This window comes from Pomacea canaliculata, linkage group LG12, assembly GCF_003073045.1.
Source record: "Pomacea canaliculata isolate SZHN2017 linkage group LG12, ASM307304v1, whole genome shotgun sequence".
Classification (NCBI taxonomy): Eukaryota; Metazoa; Mollusca; class Gastropoda; order Architaenioglossa; family Ampullariidae; genus Pomacea; species Pomacea canaliculata.
Window position 1 is genome coordinate 20,398,740 of NC_037601.1, and position 18,476 is coordinate 20,417,215.

The 18,476-nt window shown below is 35.4% G+C and overlaps 2 protein-coding genes across 3 annotated transcripts in view; both read left to right on the forward strand.

Annotated features, from left to right (window-relative positions):
- Positions 1–96: 96 nt before the first annotated feature.
- Positions 97–6,197, forward strand: LOC112553271 (protein IMPACT-like). Of its 2 annotated transcripts, none has more exons than XM_025220376.1 (11): positions 97–307; positions 727–855; positions 1,144–1,196; positions 1,537–1,599; positions 1,962–2,041; positions 2,595–2,741; positions 3,027–3,121; positions 3,498–3,571; positions 4,123–4,219; positions 4,619–4,753; positions 5,050–6,197. In XM_025220376.1, exons 1-11 carry the CDS (start codon positions 281–283, stop codon positions 5,089–5,091), a joined length of 942 nt encoding a protein of 313 aa, XP_025076161.1. In that variant the 5' UTR covers positions 97–280; the 3' UTR covers positions 5,092–6,197. The 2 variants fall into 2 exon arrangements, with proteins under 2 accessions (XP_025076161.1, XP_025076162.1); XM_025220377.1 differs by lacking the exon at positions 97–307 and adding an exon at positions 346–381.
- A 741-nt stretch (positions 6,198–6,938) lies between these two features.
- Positions 6,939–18,476, forward strand: part of LOC112576510 (Golgi apparatus protein 1-like) — a 32,789-nt gene continuing 21,251 nt past the window's right edge. Inside the window, exons 1-9 of the mRNA XM_025259011.1 lie at positions 6,939–7,523; positions 10,685–10,717; positions 11,633–11,719; positions 12,108–12,344; positions 12,622–12,879; positions 13,040–13,220; positions 16,440–16,684; positions 16,851–16,972; positions 18,126–18,227. Of these exons, the coding sequence (XP_025114796.1) occupies positions 7,284–7,523; positions 10,685–10,717; positions 11,633–11,719; positions 12,108–12,344; positions 12,622–12,879; positions 13,040–13,220; positions 16,440–16,684; positions 16,851–16,972; positions 18,126–18,227 (1,505 nt within the window). The 5' untranslated portion in view covers positions 6,939–7,283. The remainder of the gene's footprint in view (positions 7,524–10,684; positions 10,718–11,632; positions 11,720–12,107; positions 12,345–12,621; positions 12,880–13,039; positions 13,221–16,439; positions 16,685–16,850; positions 16,973–18,125; positions 18,228–18,476) is intronic.

An 18,476-nucleotide genomic window follows, 5' to 3' on the forward strand; every position in this document is an offset into this window, starting at 1 on the left:
TAAGCTATCAGACTATTAGACTATATAGATTACATATGCATGTCGATATATTGTTCCGTGTCATAGGTCAGACATCGCGTTATACAGATCGACATTCAGTGTAAAAATAGCTCTCACGTGATAGGAACGGCGCTAAAAATGGAAGATGACACGTTTCGCTGTGGTACCTAGCAGTATGGAAATCTGAGAATTCGAACTTATAGCTTCCTTCTCAGTCTATACTTTCCAAAGATGCCATTTACTTTAAGCATATAAATCTGTATAAGGCAATTCTTCTGGAATGACAGACATTTGTAAAGAAAGGCAGGTATGCAGGCAGAACACCCCTATACGTGCCATAAAAGGTAACTTCATCGTGATATGTTGTGTGCCGTGTACTACGTATGTAGGATGGCCGTTCTGTTTTCATTCACAATCAACTAATGTGTGCCAAAATGTATAGAAGTACATAAATAAACACGGATGATGAGCTGTACACGACATAAGTGGAAACATGAAGAGCAATTTCATTTTATTAGAATATTTAATGGAATATTAATAGTGGACGATTGCATTGAAGTTTGAGGCTTAATTGTTTTCAGATTTTATTATTTTTACCTAAAGGATGCTGTATAATTTTATGATTATTTAATTCTTCCAGAAAAATTATTATATTATGTTAAAATAATAAAACTATATATATTTTTTTCCTTTATATTTTGTATTCTTGGCAATGGGTTGGCACAGGCTGATGAGGTAGAAGCCTTATCTGCAATATATGGAGATGAGTGGTGTGTTATAGATGAGGAAGCTCATATTTTCTGCATTCGTGTCAGTGACCAAACCCAGAATGGAAAATGGACCCTTAGCATTCAGGTACTACTGAACATTAAAACCAACAATTTAATTTTTTTTTTTTTTTGGATGCATTTCATATTTACACTTTTTTTTATGGCTAATTCTTTTTCAAATTGGTTGATGTGAATTTGAAAATAAAATTTGAAAAAAGAATTTTGAGAGATATATATTGTAAGAGCTGGAAGATGAACTTTTAAAAAATACTACAAAATATGGATATGTAATGCTTTCCTGTTTCCCTTATCCCTCGAAATATATAATTATTACATTGTTCAAAATGGTGTATTATAACTTGCTGTATTCCAGATTCATTTACCAGATGACTATCCTCTTCAGTCACCTCCACAGTTCCAGTTGAAGTGAGAATTACCAGTTTCATTTCAATCTTGAACATGTTGCTTCATATGTTTTCAAAACAAACAAAAAAAGCTTATGTTTTACTAAATTTCACGCAAGCCTGTTTGATCTTTCCTCTTTTCCTGTCTACAAGTAGGTCTATGACGCTGTCGATAAATTAAGCAAATGGCCCTTTTTAAATGTAACACTATGCTGTTGAATGTGTGTCTTTTGATTCTTAAATGTTTACAATATTGTTTTTCCTCTCATCATGGTCTTGGGTTAAAGTTTCTCCTGGCTTATTAATCCGTCATTTGCTTTGAATAGTGTATTCTGATGTGGTCTTTTACACCTTTTCGACAGTGCACCATGGCTTCGAGGCATGGAGAGAACCAATCTTGAGAGCAAACTTTCACAGGTTTACTGGTTAGTTGTATAAAATCTTTTAACAAATTAACCATTAACTCTTAACAAAAATAATTGGATTGTGTTGTTGATGTGGATCTTTACTTATAAAATATCCATTTTTTCCCAAATAACTATATCAGGACTGTTTTATGCTGTTTTCTGTCTATAGATTACATTTTTGGGGATTGCAGGATAATAACACTTTTTTTTAGCACTCTAGCATAAATTTCTTTTTATAGCAAGTCACTTGTTTTGATATTTTTTTTTTACTTGCTGTAATACATTTATTAGCTTATCATAACATGATAACAAGAAACATGTGTGTGTGACAGTGCTGTAATACTTAAATATGTTGATAATCAACTATGCTTTACTTGCAGTGACAATTTAGGAGAAGATCTGATCTACCTTTGGGTAGAAGCTGTTAGAGAATTTCTGCAGAAGAAGGCAGATTATGCAGGTTTGTTTGTGCTTTTGAATATTACAATATGAACGAAAGAAAAGCTTTCCCAAAGATATGATAGGTGAAGAGTCAGGCTTGGGTATTTAGCACCATGGTCTAGACATTAGTTACTCAGGGTGCGTTGCCAGATACATCCTCACTTTTTATGGTTGCTAGGGCAGGGGAGAGTATGATAGAAGGAATGGCGTTAAAGAAGGATTATCATGGTAATTAAGTGCAGTCTGTCAACTTTAACTGACTATAAACTTTCAGATGCTTTTCTTTTCATACCCATCCTTTACCATGTTCCTACTCCAAAATTTTTAAGGTTCTTTTGTGAATTTTTGACATATTCTTTGTGCCAATCTGAGTTAAACTAACTCATTAATCTCTGTGAAAAGTTAGGAAAGAGTGTACTTTTAACTGTTAAGGCTGCTTGATAATTTGTTATGTTATCCAATTATATAACAGAGCTGTCCATCCTTTCAAAACCAGAAATTTTACCACTTTTCTGTAATAGCTTGATAAATCCCTTTTCTTGCTTCTCTACCATTGTCTGTTAATGTAACAGAAGTAGACACAAATTCTTCTGAATGGAAATCTCAGCGAGTGTCTGTCCAGACACAAGAGGCTGATGATGCTGATGATGGGTTTGATTTGTCACTACTGGAAGGAGTTTTGACTTCTTCGTTAGAAGATGTTGAGGATAAACATGAAGGTACACTTTTCTTGAATTGGGGGAGTCATTGGTGGTCTTCTTTTTCATCATCATCGAAATTGTTATGATAACCGGCAAAGGATGCTGGCGATAATGATTATCAGCAATCTTCAGAATATTTTCTGCACTAGTATAACTGTGGATGAAAGGTATATACTAAATGAAGCATTTGAAGTTGATATGGAAAAAAGCAAGATACAATAACTTAATGGTATATCTAAATTTCTGTAAATTTGAGTCGTAAGGAACTTCTCCTTTATGAATGTATAAGCTCATTTTCCACAGAATATGAATGCCCCAAAATAAATCATGGAGAAATAATAACTGATCGTCGTAGTACCTTCCAGCCACATCTAGCAGTTGTCTTCTTCAAGCAGCAGGTAAACATGTTAAAAGGTATTATAAGTAAATTAATTTTTTGTAGAAGTTTTCTTGAAAAACTGACATTGATTGCAAAGCAGTCATCAAACAATAGCATCCGTTTGTGGCAATCCAAAACTCATGGGGCTTAATTTGTTACTTGAATGTGACTTTGTATTTCTGGCATGCATTTTGAGATATATGGCGTGACTTTTCAACCCCATTTTAATAATTTGCCATAGTAATAATGTTAAGTGTAGGAGAACGCTTTGAACAAAAGTACATGTTTTACATTACAATTAATTTCCTAATGTCAGAACAAATAACTATTGTATCCTGGTAATTATATTCTGTTGCTACACAGAAAATATTTAAATTGATGTTATGTACAATCAGGTGCGACAGGTCCTTGAAAAACTCATACAGAATAAGAAGATTGCCAATGCAACACACAACATGTATGCTTATAGGTACTGAGATTAAAATCTTTCTGGCAGCTGAGTTTTTTCATTTAATCAGTACTGTTTTGTAAGGTTAAAAGTAGAAGTTTGTGAAAGTAATAGTATTTCAGGACTTGTAATAAATAGATTCTTAAATTTATACTTTTGATATTTGTATTTTAATGCTGTTCCTTACAGATCAAATATTTGTTGTTTTTTTTTTGTTTTGACAATAATTGCTGACCTGCATGTATCAAATAGCAAGTTTGTCCTGTTTACTTAGTCACGCCTTCTTACACAGCTCATGCAAAGCATAGCTATGTTTTTAAGGATTTACATAAAACTTGCAACCTCTGTCACTAGTAGTCAAATCTGCTTATGGTATGGTTGAGTTGGCATGTAGGTCGCAGAGTCAACCTGTTTGAGTTGGCAAATGAAAGGGTAGATGGGCTTAAGGGGATCATACATTCAACAAACAAAAAAAAGAAAACTGTTGGAAAGTTGATTTGAACATTTGAATTGATATTCATATGATGAAATTCACAATACATGATATGATTTTGATTCTTCTTTACAATAAGAATAGTACATCATGAAGGCAGCACACCAAGTATATTCCAGGGCTGTGATGATGATGGTGAAACACATGCAGGCTCTCGTATGCTTCACTTGCTTCAGGTAGGGATGTTGTCTCATTCATTTATTTTCTCCTCTGCACCAGTTAGAAGAAACAAATCCTTAGCTGAATGGTATCATAGTAGTTATAAAAGTAAATAAAAATCTCATCATTCTACTAAATGCGCATGTGTGCACTTTTTGCTCTGTCATACAGAAGCTGCACCCTGTGTGTGGTCCAACCCTGAGGCTGGAATAATAAAATTATTTCTCAAAAGATATTAAAACTTTTAGTGCTGTTTTGGAGAGAGTTCTTTTCATAAAAACATGAGAAGATCCTATCTTACAAAGATATTAGTGAATTGCACTATAATATTTCTTGGTTAGTGGGTTAAAAACTGCCTGTATTTTACCTTGATCTCTAAAAGAGGATGTATATACCAACATTAACCGATGTTACAGATAGTAAATGCAGAAAATGTGATGGTGGTGGTGTCTCGCTGGTTTGGTGGCATTCACTTGGGGCCAGATCGCTTTAAGCACATCAACAACTGCACACGAAGTATTCTGGAAAGTCATGGCTATCTTGCCCAGCGTGTAAGTTTCTTTTCCTTGTTCTTTGGTGGGAATGACATGAGAACTTTCAATGGTGACAGAACTTTTAATAGTTTCAAGAATGATGGTAGCATCAGTAATGCATGTTCACATAAAGCAAATCAATGTGTTTTGTGGTTTCCAGTTGCTGATTAAATTATAAATAATAAAGTATAATATTTGATTATTAATGCTTAAATCTGCAGTAATAGCTTTGCTTTAAGGAAAAAGTGGTTACAAAGCAATGTATGTGATATACATCCTTTTAATTGTTCTTTCTGCTAAATTTTCACTTTTAGGAAGACAAGAAAGGTCCACGGAGTGGAAAAAAAAGGAAATGATCTGAAGGAAGTGCAACTTGTACAGAAGTTGGTGCTATTGATTACAAATGCTACCATAACTTGTATACTGGACTTTGTATTTGTAGCTGCCACCTGTTCTATTATTAGTATTTTGTACAGTGATGATCCGAACAGTTGAGAAATTATCATCTCCAGGTGATCATGTGATAACAAAAAATAAGCATAAAGGAAACCCATAAAATAATGTGTTTTGATTAAAAAGCGAAAGCCATGCTGGCGAGAACAGAGAATGCTTGTATAAAGGCTTTTTTCATTTTAATTTACTACTTTTGGTTAATGATTCCAAAAGCTGTTTCATCTGCGTTTTCATAGTTCTTAGAAGATGTTGGAAACAACTATAAGTGGCTTTTTGAGTGGATAGATGTTGCAACGAATTCGTTGTCTTAAGACATGGGAAAATCACCATCAGCAGTAACAATAGCAACAATGAAGACTTTTGATTGCCTTTATTTTTTTAAATAAACTTGAAAAGTTTATTGCATGTGAAAATAGTTTGTCCATTTGTTGACTGACAAATTTGGGAATGGGATCATATACATTTATATTCCACCATCTTTTGGTGCTTTGTGCAAACGCCATCTTTTGAGACTATGTTCCACACTGCTTGCCAAGGGAGAATCCTTTGTCGAAATCCTGCTAACATCCCATATTACCTGAGTGAGAAGTTATGCATGCAATGTTTGGTAAATGAAACAATTATTTCTTCATAAGCATTGTTTTGTTAGGTCTGTTCAATACTTTTTTGACGTTCTCGGTTTTATAGTTTTCTGAGTAGGCATTTTGCAGGTTCCCTTTAGATATTTTACAATGGGCATGTATTGATCAGAAAAGAAACCCAAATGAAATTTGGCTGATTTTTTTTTTTTGGGTTTGTGAAACAGTAATTCATAAAAAAAATAGTACAAGAAGATTAATGAAAAAAATTCAATGAGTTATTATAAGGCAAAGGCAATGTAATAGTTTACTTAAAGCAAACAAAGTTGTCAGTTATTTTACATTTAATAAAACTAATCATATAACATATGTATGAATGTAAAGAATAAGTTGAGATGTAAGGTGGTGTTGCAGTAAACTGAAAATCAGTTCTCTTTGAGTTGTGTGACTTGTCCTGGAAGTGGTGTATAACACACACACGAAACAGATTCACAGAAAACTTTGTGCTAGCTCCGATGAATAAAGTAAAAATTTCATGCATTCTCAAAAAAAAATGTCTAATGCAGGGGTGCCCAACCTACGGCCCACGATCAAGGTGCACATGCCTTATCATTTTTAACGTCATGATTCTGGCAAAACCGCCATGTTCTGGCCCGCTAGAGTTTATATCACGTCCAGTGCGGCCCTCGGGCAAGAAAAGGTTGGGCACCACTGATCTAATAGGGGACATAATATATGGTTCTAGTGAAAGAATATTAATTAGAATTGTCTAACAGTAATGAAAATGTTTTTAATACATCGGTTAGCCGTAAACCAATCATGATATACCAAAAACTAAATGCCATTTCTTCGGAACACTGCCAAATAAATTTTAATAAATAATTTATATTCAGTTTTTAAAAATTACAATATATCTACCGAAGTTTGTGGTAAAAATATTATTTCCTTCTACTTTCGTTTTCTACAATGGGTACCGTAAGGGCGACAACCTGTTACAAATTTTCTGACGCAAATCAGCTACTTTTTATTTTGCTTATAAGATAGAAGTGATGCTTTTACAAATAATATAAAACTAAAGATAAACTTTATTAAGTTATACCAATATATTTCAAGGGAAAGGGTAGTCTTTGAACTTTTATTGCCATCTCTTTGTATACGGAAGCGCGGATTAATACGTGAGTGTGAAATTAGTTCTGATCCAACATGGCGTTCTCCCGACGACGTGTCGTTTTCTGCGCGTTACTAACTGTTTTCTTACTGACAACGTTCTTTGTGTTGAGGATGCATCAGACACAGACAGCGATAATGATTTATCAGTTGTTCGGAGGGTGAAAAGAGCATCGCTTGACAACCGTGGTGCAAACGTTCCCCCCAAAATTCCCAGTGGCAACGACGATGTTCTTGATAGACTCCCAAATAATCAAATTCAGGATGACAGAGAAAATCGTAGAAATCCTGGCATAGGTAACAGTGATCAAGGTGACACGCCAGTCCGTAATCGTGGAGATAATCCAGATATGCGTATGGGTGGTTTACAAGGCGGATTACCTACTGCGGATAGACAACCAGAAGCAAAGCCAAATGCCCCAGGTGTAAATATACCTTCAGATTTGGGAGGCATACCACAAAAGCAGCAGTATGGAAAAATCAAATTGTCTGCCACAAAAGAATGCGGAGCAGACGTACAGAAGTTTTGTAGTGTGGGTGTCAAAGACAACAACTTCGCTATTCTTGACTGTCTTCAAAATGATGAGCGGGTTTGTATCGATACCAGTAGTTTATTTTTAAAAGCAGACAACGAATTTTCCTAAGAAGTTAAAACTAATGCAGCATTTATATTCATACTAGGATATACTTATGTAGATGTGCACATGCAGAGAACTTTGCACGAATACTGATCGAAGAAAGTGCATAATTTTAGGAAACCTATATGTTGGGCATTATATATAGTCATTACTAATAGCTGTGCCTCAGTGTTATTGTCTCCTTACACAACCAAACTAAGAAGCAGATGTTTATGGCAGCTTCAGAATACAATCACTATCCAGATATATCTTGTTTAAGTAAATGGGTTGGATAGCAAACATGTAGCAGCATAGACAGAGAAGAAGACAGCCAGGAATGGAGAGAGCATTGAAGTGGGGTGTAGTGAGAGAGAAACCAGAAAAGAAACCAGGAGCCATGCCAGTGATAATAAATAAATATACATCTACTCATAAGTGAAGTTTGAATCTCAGTTCATTTGCCACTCTGGTGCACTTTCATTCTTGACAAGAAAACGCTATTAAGCTTGGTGTTAGTATGACATGCAATCATTGTCTGTTACAATATTAGGCAAAAGTCAGATTACTTTGTGCTTGATTCATCTTACAGTTTTCTTTGTTATCTGCTTAGTCAAAATATGCTTGCTTTATGTTTTTGTTATGCTGTACTAGTGTATTAATGAAAACTTTAGAAATCTCAAGGTTAGCATATTTCTCGTTAAGGGTGATGAAGGAAGGGTAAGGGTCTTGTATTTTATTCACCCGCCCTCCTCCAGAGCTGTTTACTATCGTCATGACTTCTTCATACTCTAATGGCTGTGTTTATTCTTAACAATCTCTTACTGTTGTGAAATTCTCGTCAACATTACAGTCTAGGATCTTATATCAAACATAAAAAGGGTCAAATATCTGTTAAGCATGTGTTAATACTAATGTTATAATAACATTTTAATAATTATTGTTGGGAGATACATAGACTTCGTGTATTTTTTTATCTTTTTTATTTTTCATTTCAGCAGTGATTTGATCTATTTAACGATCTTTGTTGATTAGACACTATTATTAAAACTCTTAGGCATCTCTAGCAAAGTTTGTAGGATGAACAAATCAGTTCATGATGTCAGTATAAAATTCACATTATAAGACTTCTCAAGAATCTCAGCCTGAACTAGCATGCTGAAGCAGCTCTGGGTACATTTATTGAAATTATCCTTAGTTCCTCCATAATTTAGTTTGGGAATACAATTAAAAGAGTCACAGATAATTAAAGGCCATTACCGTATGTTTAACAATTTTTTGCCATGATTTTTCATGTCTTCATGTTCTTTATATCTATTCAACCTTATTCCTCCTCATAAAAAAAATTGTCTCTAAGCTCTAATAAACACATCTTCCACTTGCCACTTTAATCTTGGTTCTTTTTAAACAGCACACAATAAATGTTCGGGTATATTTGAAATGAAATATTATAGTCTGTTGATTGATAATTTATTTACTGAACTGTATATTTACATAATTGCTTTGTCCCATTGAGTTATTTTCCATTGAATTTAGACCTATATACAGCAGATCAAATTCAAATTCTTTCCAGTTGGTTAAATCTCTACAATCTCTAGAAGTGACTGCAGTGTATGGTAGATAAGCAATTACATATGCAGCAATATGACACAGGCTGATTTGTATTTAGTACAGAACTAGAAACAATTTGCAGTATTTAAAGGCAAGGAAACAAATGTCCTGTTAAAAATTCAGCAGAAAGGTTTGTTTAGACTGGGAGCAAATGGAATAAATTTGTCCTTATCAATGTAAAAAAGAAGTGTATTTAATGGCTTGAAGCTACACAAGCTACCAGTTTTCAGTCAGTTGACAAATAACGTAAATGTTTAGAATACTGTTCAGTGTTTTACTTATATGTGTTATAATGACCACATTTTGTAAATAATATGAATGCATACAAATAGTTTCACTACTTTGTCCCACAACAAGACAAACATTTTTAAACTATTGAACGTGGCTTTTTGTTTTGTATAAAGCAATGAAACATTTAAGGTATTAGTGGTGTCCATTATATATTATTCATTTTTGCTGATTAATTTATTATAAGCAAAAAAAAAAAAACTGAAAAATTTAGTCTTTATGATAAAGTCTTCAGTCCTCTAAGTGCTGCCAGCATTCCTGATAGAGCTGATAGATGCCAGTATTCTTGATAGAGCTTATCAGGTGACTGCCACATGCTAAATCTGGTACAATGTTTTGATCTGATATGTAACTGAACTTTGTACCATGTCATATATCTTTGCATATTTGAAATAGAGATCACAAATGGATGTAGACATACAAGGAAGCGATTATTACATTATAACATTTTTGTGTTTTGGGCTTGTTTTTGGTGATTTCTTAGATCATTCTTAAGAAAGTATGGCTATAAATACCCCATATTATTAATTTGAAAAATAGTGTTGGCTGCACACTGGCATGAAAACTTAACACCATTACAAAAAAATTAAATAAATCTCCAACAATAATAATTAATAGAAACAATTATGATAATATTGAGCAAATGGTACTGTTAGTATTAATCTTGCCAAGACTATCCAATCTCTAAATATGGGTTGGTATGAATGTGGATCATGTATACCATGAATTTCAGACATTAAGCTATTTTCTCCAGCTTTAAACCCTGTGGCACAAGTAATAACTAGGCTTGTTTGCGGATTTTTTTGTTTCTTAGACATGGTTTAATTTTTGGATGAGCTCTATGCTTAAAGCGTCAGCTGTTAACATTTGTTACAGTGTAAACTGTTCACATTTTAAGATCAAAGCCACAATTGAAACATTCAGATCAGTTGCTAAAGCACACACTCTCATGCTGAAAACCAGACAAAATGCCTATGATACAGCTTTCATGCTGAAGATGATCGATCGATCTGGCCATTGAAAAAGTTGTATATATTTGCAATTTCTAAACCAGTGTGGCTCATTTAAGAATAAAGTAGAGATTTAAAAAAACATTAGGTGAAGTTTTACTTCAGGTGCGCTCAATAGACCAAAATTTACGGTATATATTAGTGAACTGGGCTTGTTGTCATGCTTCTGTATGATCTTAAGATTAATGATAAACATATAAGTAATATATATACACTTTTCTTTTTCAGACAAGTGGTGAGGTGTCAGAAGATTGCCAGCATGTAAGCTTGTAGAGCTGCACACATTGCAGTGATTTACTTCCTGTTGCTTGTCCTTGTAATTTATGATCATAAGAGGTCTTCCAACAACTAATCCATCAATATAATATATGGTAGCTCATTCTGCTCTGTGATTGATCAGCTTTTGATAATAGAGTAATACCAATAGCAAAAAGATCAAATGTGGTAAAAAATTTCACTTGTCTAAATTTGCATGGATAGGTATAGTTCACAAAAATGATCATTGACTGATTTAAACAGAAAAGAAAATTAGAATTGGCAGAAGTGCTGACCTTTTTTTTCAAAAGATTAATCATCAATACAGCATTATTGTTCATTCTTTACTCAAAAAAATACAAACTACAAAGGTAAAAGTACATTTCAGAAATTTGGGGGATGAAGTGAGTTAGGTGCCTTCTGAAAAGCAGAATTATTTGAAGCTTTTCTTTAAAGCAAAATGTATAGTGGTTATCTCTAATGGGCTAGTAACTTCCTTTTGCAGTTCCTAAAAGGTTAAATTTTAAGTACTTTTTTAAAAGGGTTAAATAGATATGAGCATGTATGCATGTGTCCAAATGTTTTATAATAGTATAAATTATATATTCTTATGGATGTCTTTTATCATTATAAAACTCAATAAATTAAGTCTTGTTACAGTTTTTTTCCTCTGTTAACTAATGAACTTCAAATTTAATTTCTGTAGATGTACTTTTATGGGAGAGAACTTTTTAGTTTTAAAGGATAATTTCTTGTTTGGTGGTGGTACAACTAATATGTTTTGAAAGTATGAATTAAAAAAAAAATTCACCTTTTAAAAAAAATGTGTCCAGATTTTCTCCTTGAAGTTAATCGAATCAGCTAACAGATATGAATCTTTTCTTTTTGTTTTTCAAGTGTAGATATTTATTTTTGTTACAGTATATCTGGGGATACAGGCTGCAACTCACAAGAGATGATCGATTTGACTCTGCAGTAGCTGAAGTTTGCAAGGCAGAATTGATCAAAGTAAATCTTTAAATTACAGTACTTAAAATGAGAGATAAGCTGATATAATGTAGGCAAACACTAGAGTTAGTGTGTTGACAGCATATCTCTTATTTTAATATGGTTGTATTTTTGTCTAAAAGTTGTTATAATGTGGATAATCATTCGCTCAAATCAGTTTTGTCCCTTTGGTTGAGAACATGGTAGTCCTTGAATTCATGGCTGAGCACCCAGTTATAAAACACTGATAGTGGATTTGCTAAATTTGTTTAAAGTTAAATAACAGTTTTTCTGCCTGGTGGTATGAAACACTTTTTACTCTAAGTTAGCCTCACACTGCCAGAAGTTTCATTCAAGATATAGGGTAAAAAAACTAATGAACATGCCTGTTGATTGCTTTTGGTTTTAGATACAAGACTGCCACGGACTTCCTGCTGGACAGGGGCAAATTATTCCATGCCTCATTGAACACTATGAGGAGGTAGACTCCAAATCATGCCAAAATTTCCTCAACAAGATGGCCACTATTGTGTTTGCAGACCACCGTCTTATCTTTCACTTTATGGAAAACTGTGAATATGACATCAACAAATTGGGGTGTGGCCGCTTTCCTCGTGGACAGAACGAAGTGGCTGTGCCTGATAGTGTATGTCTGCTACTTTCCACTGTTTGTGGTGTTTATAGTCAGGGAGTTAGTTTTGATTGTGGAACATCCAGTGCATTTGATCCATCCACACATCAGTTTGATATAAAAGATGTAAATAAGTGAGGTTAAAGGATGAATATACTGAAAATATTTTAATAGACTTTTGATAAAATGAGGGATATAAGACGAAAAGAATATATTTTTTCTAATATATTCTATATGTTACCCATCTTGGATTAGTCTAATATTGTGGACATTTTCTTTTTTTTTTTTCTAGTTTCAGATGCAGTCTCCGCATTTTCAAGGACAGACTATTGCATGCCTGGCCAAGGACATGGCCAACCTCAAACCCAAATGCAAGAAACAGGTCTTGCGTGTTTATGAGCTTCAATCTGATGATTACCATCTAGATCGCCCCCTGTACTATGCTTGCCAGCATGACCGTGAGAACCTGTGTGCTGATGTTAAGGCAGGCAATGGAGCAGTTTTCCAATGCCTGTACAATCATCTTGGAGGAAAAGATCTGTCACCTGAGGTAGTCAAACTCAAACTTGCTGAAACCTTGATGATTTCATATGTTAGATGACCCATAGCTGTGGTATGCAGATTTGTTTTCTGGTTCTGCCTTGCTTTCTTCTTTGTGCTTATCATTTCTTCTCCTCAAGTTACCACCACTATCATGCCACTGTTTGCAGTGCCAGGAAAAACTAGAGCTACGCCAGAGAGTGATGGCAGAGGATGTGAAAGTTGAGCATGTCTTTTACACAAGGTGTCGTGCTGATATCCAGAAGTATAGCTGCCTTGGTGGTTCAAACACCGAACCAGATACCAAACGTGCCCATGTTTTGCTCTGCCTAGAGAGTGCACACATGGATGGTATGTATAGGGGAGATTGCTTGGTTCTTTGTGTGTTTGTGGGCTTGGGTGCATGCATGTTCACAGATATTTGTGTGTGTCATTTGTTAGAATAGTGACAAGAGTTTTGTTTTCAAACCTAAGTTAAATGGATTGCAAGCTTTCTTAAATCTTTGTTGTATGGCGTTTTGGTAAGCTATGCTGATAAGATGTCAGAAAAGCGTAAAATAAAGTTTCATTTACAGTTTAATAATAATAATAAATGTAAAATTTGTAAGGCGTATACTCACACTCCTCTTAGCGCTTAAGAACAAGAACAAAACATGGACAGCATATGAGGGACAGGAAAACAAACAACATATGAACTATAAAAGAATAAACAACTGTACTAAACGAAGAATAAAATCAAATACAGAAAACACAAAGAGAAAGCAAATAGCAAGAACAAGAGCTGAGAGTAATATATTGCAAAAGGAAGGGTGTGAAAAAAGACTAGCATTATGGGAAAGGTTGTAAGGAGTAATGTTTACAGAAGAGGTGTGTGTTCAGTGTACGTTTAAAGGATTCAATAGTGGGTATGGAAAGGGAGAGAGTTCCATTGTTTCCTGCTCAGTAACCAAAATTCCTGTGGCCATATGTAGTGGTGACAGGAAGAGTAAGGAGACGATCATCTGACGAGGAGCAGAGTTGTCTAGCTGGGGCGTAAGGAAGAGCAGTTCAGAGAAATAATCAGGGCAGGCGCCAGCAAAGAAATTAAAACACGTCATGGAGAGTTTGTACTGGATGCGAGAACGAAGGAGATGGGTAGCATGGTCCTGTTTCCTAGCTCTAAGCACCAGATGTGCAGCAGAGTTCTGTACTGTCTGGAGTTTGTGAAGAAGGTATTCAGGGCAGCCAGCAACCAAGGAGTTGCAGTAATCAAGTCTTGATAGAACAAACGCACAGACAAGAGTGTTGGTAGCATTGTGTAGTTCATAATAGGCAGACTGACAAACAGTTGTAACTTGTTTAGCAAGAGTCATGTCTGTAGTGACAATGAATCCCAGATTCCTGATGGAGGGTGCAAAGGGGATGTTGGTTTCGCCGACCTTGATGTTACTAGGACAAACGAGTGAAGATGGATTTCTTCTTCTCAAACATAGGAGGGCTTCAATTTTATCATCATTGAGTTTAAGTTTGTTTGACACCATCCATACTTAGACTTCTTTAATACAGACTTCTATGGTGCTGGAAGCAGAGTGAGACAGCCGGTGGAGTGGAGCAATACAGGTGCATATCATCAGCATATGATTGATTAGAAACATTGTGAGACTGGATACAAGATGAAGGTGGCTTCATATAGAGAATAAACAGAACTGGGCTGAGTACTGAGCCTTGAAGGATGCCACAAGAAAATGGAGCAGGGCGAGATATTTGACCATCAGCAAACACAGTCTGCATCCTATCGGTGAGATAGGAGTTGAACCCCGCTAGGCAGGTCCAGAAATCCCGTAGAGGGTGTGTAGTCTACAAAGGAGCAGAGTGGTCAATGGTGTCGAATGCAGCAGACAGGTCCAGTAGAGTTAAGGCAGAAACATCACCACTGTCAAGGGCAGATAATATGTCGGTGGTCACTTTAATTAGTTTCAGTACTGTGAAAGGGTCTATATGCTGACTGATCATGGGGGATGAACTGGTGCTCTTGTAAGTAGGCCCAGAGCTTTGTCAAAACTACTTTCTCTATACCTTTGAGTGAAAAGACAAGTTGGAAACTGGGCAATAAATGTTCAACACATTGACATCAAGTGTGGATTTCTTAAGAAGTGGCTTCACCAGGACATTTTTAAACAAAGATGGAAAAACACATGATAATGAAATGGAAGGAAGTAAAATGTCTAAACGCTCAAGAAGAAGACTTGTGGGTATTGGGTCTAACTGACAAGTTGTTGGCTTGACTTTCAGAATAATTGTCTTTATATTAGCATCAGAGACTGGTCGAAATTTGGTCAAGAAGAATATCACAGGAGAGGCTGTCAGGCACCGATTAAGTCCAAGGATGATCGAATGTCCGAAATCTTGTTAGCAAAATAGTCACAAAATACTTGCGGTAGCTGTGAAGCAGAGTAGGCAGTGGGCAGTGGCATTGCATTGCTAATTCCAGTCATTTGATTGCATATGTCAAAAAGTGTTCTGGGGGAGGTGCAATTATTTATTTGGGCCTGAAGATATGATGTCTTGGCCTTGTTGACACATTTTGCAATGCTTTGCTTGGGGTTATAAATCTCTTTGTGGATGGTGAGTCCAGTCTTCCGTCAAACACGCTCTGCTCGCCAGCGAGAATGCTTCAGGTCACGGAGCTCAACATGGACCTGTGAATACAAAGGTGCATATTTGGATTGGCACATCAGACGTCGAGACACTGGGCATAGTCATCAACAACTCTATGCAAAACACAGTCAAGTTGCTCAGGAGAGGGTGGCTGAAGCAGGGCCATTTGGACCGTGACTTTTCCCCCCAGCATTAAACCCTGTGACAAACTGCAAAGTGGCTTGTTTGCTGATTTTTCAGATTCCGATTAATTTTTTTATCAGCTTCAGGTTAAAGTGTTAACTGTTCACATTTTAAAATCAAAGCTGCATACAATTGAAGCATTCAGATCAGTTGCTAAAGCACACACTCTCATCATGTCAAAAACAAAACGAAATGCATACAATGCAGCGTTCAAGTTGTATATATTAGCATCTTATAAACCAGTGCAACTTATTTGTGAAAAAAGTAGAGACTTTTTTTTGAAATTTTGTGTATATAGGTGCGCTCAATAGACTGAAATTAATGGTAGTAGCTGTAAATTTGAGACTGCCTGCAAAATACATATTTTAGGTGTATGACATTAATTTTAAAGGGAAACTTAAGTTGATGTGGACTTATTTGTGGTCTTTTTACATCTTCCTTTTTTTTTGGGTGCCTTTACAGAAAACTGCTATGATATTACCTGGATGTTAATGCCTAGAAGTCAGTCAAACTGGTGATGAAATATCAATGTACATAAATCATCCAGGTAGCATCTAGCAACATGCTAGGCACCAAGCGCCTTCATGAAAATGCTGGATTGAGAAAAAGAAACATGTTAAATTGTGAGGAATATAGCTGCGCTTATTTTAGTGCTGGCATGTAAGGTGATTCAAGTGCTGAATTTTTATTTATTTCTTCAAATTTTTTGTTGTTGATTGCTTATTGTCCTTTCATTCCTTGCTTAATCAGCCTTGTCAGAAGACAAGGCAGCAACAGGTCTAGCTCCAGAGTGTGTGCAAGAAATGATGGCAGTCCGCAAACTGCTAATGGATGACTATCGCATCAGTCCAGAATTGATGGTTCGCTGTGACAAAGAGATAAGAGAACACTGCTCTGGATTGGAAGCTGGAGGTAAAAGTCTCCATTGCCTGATGGCACTTGCAAAGGAAAGGAAACATAAAGCCAAAGAGATTTCTTCCGAGTGCAAAGCTGAGGTAAGAATGAAATATTTTCACCACTTACAGTTACAGGATTGTTCATACTTCTAATTTTTTTTTTTTAAGCTTATAGGAAGATGCTTTCTTGGCTGATTTTAACAATAAAGTTATAAGCTTAAACTCATGACGATGTCATCTTTTGCAAGCATATTTTGTGTCACAGCTTTCAGGGCTTTTGAAAGAAATCAATGTTGGAGAGAACTTCATGTTAGACAGACCTCTACATCTAGCATGTTCAAAAGTGGTGGAAACTCTTTGCAAAAATGTACACCCAGGACAGGGCGCGTAAGTGTTGATCTTTTCAGTCTGTGAAATGCAGTATAGAGGGGAAAAGTCAGCATTTCATTTAAATTCCAAACTTTCTCACAGGGCCGATAGAATCATCAATTGATTTAACCATGAGCTATAGTTGATTCGACTGCAGCCAACAGTTGATTCAACCATGACCATAGCCCATGGTCGATTTGACCATGACCATAGCCAAAAGTTGATTCTACCACTTCCGGTAGTCAGTTCAACTGTATCATCTGTGCAATGATTTTACCACTGTGCAATATATACATGAGCAAAACAAATTGTACAGGCTGCAAACAAATGCAAGAGATGTACACAATATTCACATGAAGTACAGTAAATATAACAGGTTGGTGGCTAAAAGTTAATATGAATGTACACATTAAATAATATGTACACAAGTAGATGGGGTTAAGTAAATTGCTATTGTGTAAGTATGCGTTTTTGCTCACTCGTATAGCCTTTGCACCTTATTCAAACAGCATTCATTTTTCATTTGATACAATACAACTTTATTGATCCCCAGGGGCAATTAAAAAATGATGGCAATGGTAACTAGCCTATGCATGGGATGCAGCTAGCGTTGAACAAAAATTCAGTTGCATTTTTTTTCATCAACTACATATAATTAGAAATGATCCTATCATTACACTGAATGTACTTGGTGGTTGAATTGATTGAAGCCAGTAGTCGAATTGATTGAAGCCAGTAGTCGAATTGATTGAAGCCAGTAGTCGAATTGACTTGGGGCTGTGGACAAAGTGTCTTGAGGCTGTAGACAAAGCAGTTGAAGTCAGTGGTCGAATAGGTAAATGGTTGAATCAACCAGAAATCTTTCTCAAACACAATTTCATTGCAGTGAAAGTGTAAACTTCTAACAACCATAATAAAACTTATTCATAAATCTGCTAGGAGTAAAAAGTAAAGAGCAATCCAATAATTCTCTTTTTATTGATTTATTATGTCTATTTGATCAAAAGATTAATTGGTGCATTTGTAGTTCAGGTTTGAATAGGAAATTGTGGAGACTTGTATGGTGCTAACTAGAATCTTTTCTTCTTCATCCCTTCCTCCATAAAATTTTCATACATGTATAACCATCCCAGAAGATATGTTTATGATTTGTTTTGGCATCACTTTCTAGAATAATAAACTGCCTAATGGACAACATTGATGAGGATGAGATGACCGATGAATGTGAGCAGCGCTTACTAGAAATTCAGTATTTCATGGCCAGGGATTTCAAGTATGTTTTTTGTTTCACTTTGAAAAGTCATGAACTATAACATTGATATTTTATCTCTTGATAGTAAGATGCAGATTAATTTTTAGGTCTGCTTTTTTAAGGAAGCTAACTTTAACATTCTTGCAAAGCTCAGGGCTATCTACCATAGTTTCTCTTTCTTCTTTTTTTTGGCTCTTAATGCATATTTCTTCTTCCATCTTTTATTCACTGCAGTCAGTCTATATATACAGAGTTTAATATTATACAGGT